At 44.7% G+C, this 3,370-nt stretch overlaps 2 protein-coding genes across 2 annotated transcripts; both read left to right on the top strand.

Annotated features, from left to right (window-relative positions):
- Window positions 1-171: 171 nt before the first annotated feature.
- On the top strand, window positions 172-1,266 carry AK88_00401 (uncharacterized protein; the record flags this gene model as incomplete). Its single annotated transcript, XM_012478052.1, has 1 exon — window positions 172-1,266. The coding sequence occupies one exon, from the start codon at window positions 172-174 to the stop codon at window positions 1,264-1,266; it is 1,095 nt and encodes a 364-aa protein (XP_012333475.1).
- Window positions 1,267-2,003: 737 nt separating this feature from the next.
- On the top strand, window positions 2,004-3,363 carry AK88_00402 (uncharacterized protein; the record flags this gene model as incomplete). The annotated part of the gene is made up of 2 exons (XM_012478053.1): window positions 2,004-3,214; window positions 3,282-3,363. 2 exons carry the CDS (start codon window positions 2,004-2,006, stop codon window positions 3,361-3,363), a joined length of 1,293 nt encoding a protein of 430 aa, XP_012333476.1.
- Between the last annotated feature and the right edge of the window lie 7 nt (window positions 3,364-3,370).

The following is a 3,370-nucleotide window of genomic DNA, read 5'->3' on the forward strand; positions in this document are numbered from 1 at the left end:
TTTTTTTTTTGGGTTCCCTACCAGTTTGATGTTACATCTTAGCAATTTTTTTTTTTTTTCTCACAACTTAAAAGGAAGGAAAAAGGAATTCATGCATGGTGTAAAGACTACCAATTGTTTACCCTTATTTTTGCTTCTCCCTTTTTTGCTTCTTACTTTTTTGTTAGCCCAATGGATTGCTTAAACAAATTCGACTCGAACCACCTAGCCGCGGAGAGCAAGGGGGAAGAGTACTACAGGGAGAATATGGCGACGAGGAGGAAACTAAAAAATTGCTGCAAGCGGTGGAGTGACGATAAGAATAGCAGAGACTTCCTTGTCAGCCACAAAAAAGAAATTGATGAAAATTCTTTTTTAAAAATTATAAAAAAAACGTGGAACTTGATATTTTTTAATGAAGAAAACAGAGGAAAATTACTTTATGGTGAAGGAGACGAAAATATGTACACCCTGCCAAATTTTTTAATTATAGACTCGGTCTCGAGTGGTGTGATCAGCTCGTTTGAGAATGATCAGGTTGGGATGTCGCTCGATGAGGAGGAAGACGTCGGGTCTGAGCATGTGCAGGTGGATAATGTGGAAGATCCTGTGGCGGATTCCCCACTGGAAAGGGGTAACCAGGACTGCATAGCATCGGAGAACAATCGCGATGGTTTACTCGAAGGAGGCTACGAGCCATGCCACGCGGGTGAAAATACTGGGGAGTACCCATTAGAGGGGAACAACCCCGATTACCCACTCGAGGGAGATCATCAACATTGCGCAGCTGGACAGAATTGGGATGACGATCTGGAGGAGGACGAACAGTGGGCCGAAGCCATTCGTGCCGCTTCCATTCGTGCTTCCCCCGTGAGTGAAGAAAATTCGCCTGTGGGGAACCTCTCACCGGATAAAGAAAGCCACAAAAGAATGAAAACCTCCAAGAAGAGCAGCATTAATAAAAAGTACATTAACATTTATCACAAGCATGAAGACTCATACAGTTTCCATGACAAGGACATTGAAGACTTTTTGATTCTGTCCGATGTCGCAACGTGTGTGAGCGGCGCTGAAGAGGGGAGCGAACAGAACAGAGGAGACGTACCGATCGAACCGTGTATTGGAGAACCAGGTGATAATGGAGTGAGCAGTGAGCAAAGATGGTCAATGCCGCCCCCGATGGAAGCAACTCCATGTTGCCCCAAGCCTGACGTGGAGAACCCCTTAGAAGAATCTCAGATGGAAGCCGACCCCCCGCAGTATGGAAAAGCAAATGGAGACCCCTAATTGGAGTGTCACGGGGATGGACCAAGTGACAAGTATACACGAGCGTGAAAGGGAAGTTTTTCCTTTTTTTTTTTTTTTTTTTTTTTTTTCCCACCATCAGGATGCTTCAAATGGGTTACCCGAGATGAACTTCTGCGAATGTTTCTTGTTTGTTGTTCCTTTTTTTTTGTCCCCCTATATATGTGAATACCTTTTTTTTTTTTTCCCCCTCTTACAAATTCGAACTTGCGTATGCGTCTTCCATCCCCCCTCCCAGTCACTGCGCTTGGGGGTGTTCCTCAACTTTAAATCGGAGGCCATTTGACATGGGCTTCGTGAAGTGCTCATTATAAGTGTCTTTCCATTTGTGAGCAGGTGTATTATTTAGTTGCACTTTACGAAGTTGCACTTGTTTGTGTGTGTTTTTTTTTTTTTTTTTTTTTTTTTCTCCCCCCGCATGAGGACGGGAAAGAGATTTATCCTGATCATACACACCCCCGCAACCGCCGCGCAAATTGCTCCAAATCGAAACATTTGAAAAAACACGGAAAGCCGCAAAAAAGGTACACCCACTGGAAGGTTGCAAAAAGGAGAAAAAATAAAATAAAAGTTAATCCCTCACATGTACATACATATATATATGTATATATATGCGTGCGCGCACGTACATTGAGACACGCGAATGAAGGGGCAAGGAGCATCAAATGCAAGCCGAGTGGAGCGAATAATAGGAACACCAATTAGAGCCTCCAAACTGAATGGGGATGGAGTACACCAAAAAGGGAGAAGACGCAGAGGGGGCGAATACGAACCAACGGGTGGTCCACCTGCAGCAATGGATGTCCGCCCTGTCTGAGAGGAAAAAAGGGAAAGGGTCAATCTTGTACATTCACGGAATACACAACACAGCAGGGGGGGAGGAGCTGCTTAACCGAAAGGACCCACAAAAATGTGAAAATAATTTCGTTTCATGTCAAACTAAGGGGATCATATATGAACGACTATGTTTAGGAGTCCGCTACCTCGAAATGGTTATTCTCGAGCAGTGCGGAACGGAGGAAGGAACAAGTGATCTTCTTTGCGCATGCGGAGATGGCTGCATATATAGCGCTAGTGACTTGCTGGAAGAAGTGGCTGTTTTTTTTTTAAGCAATAAAAGGGAAAGAGTGGTCCTTTCATTTTTGCTGCGCGCAGGGGGGGGTCACGATGATGGTGATAACGGCCACGAGGACAGCGACAACGACGATCATAAAACGACCCACCTGCTCGACGTGTACATGTATCTGTACCTCCGCCGACACATCAAGCAGGCAGAAGGGGATGAAAAATGTCGGGTCCTCTACTTCCTTAACGACAGGGAAAGATTTCTGAATCTGGCAAAGTACCAACATGACATTGACCACTTTGCAATTCGCAACTGGGTTTTTAATAACATGTCTTTGCTGCTCTCATCGAAGATGGTCCACAGCGGGGGAAGAAGTTCAGACGGGGGAGACACTTTTCTACTGGAGGGAAAGGACAGTGTAAACTCCCCTCGGGAGACGTGGAGAGTGTGCCCCAAGGACGAAGGAAAGGAGACAAATGCACTGACCCCATTCTGTAACACCATCAACAGGAATGAGAACACTTTGTTAAGCCTTCCGCAGCAACATCACATGTCCCTGTTCAGATTAAATTCCATGCACAATGATCAAGTACCAATTTTGTCTTCAAAAGTTTGCGTAAAAAAAAAGTTCCCTAACATCCTCATAACCACACAAGGTGATTACCATGTGGCGGACTCAAAAGAGACAGATGATTCGCTCCTTCCCTCTGAGACTGCCTATAGAAGAAACAACGCGAAGAGGTACTACATGCAGAGGGAAAGGGACCACAACCATGGTGGTACACTACATTCACTCAACACACATGATAGTAATTTAAATTGGAGCGGAAAATTCATTGGGTCCAACAACCTCCCCTTAACAGAGTACGTCATTGATGTACCCAGACAGCATAAACTACTCAGCTCTCCTTTTGCATTTTTAAATAAAAAGTTGGTATACCTCTGCCAAGAGGGAGAGTGGCTTAGAGGGAAACATACCCTCCAGGCGGACACTAACAATACATACTACGTGATCAAAAT

Source organism: Plasmodium fragile (genome assembly GCF_000956335.1).
Source record: "Plasmodium fragile strain nilgiri unplaced genomic scaffold supercont1.3, whole genome shotgun sequence".
Taxonomy (NCBI): Eukaryota; Apicomplexa; class Aconoidasida; order Haemosporida; family Plasmodiidae; genus Plasmodium; species Plasmodium fragile.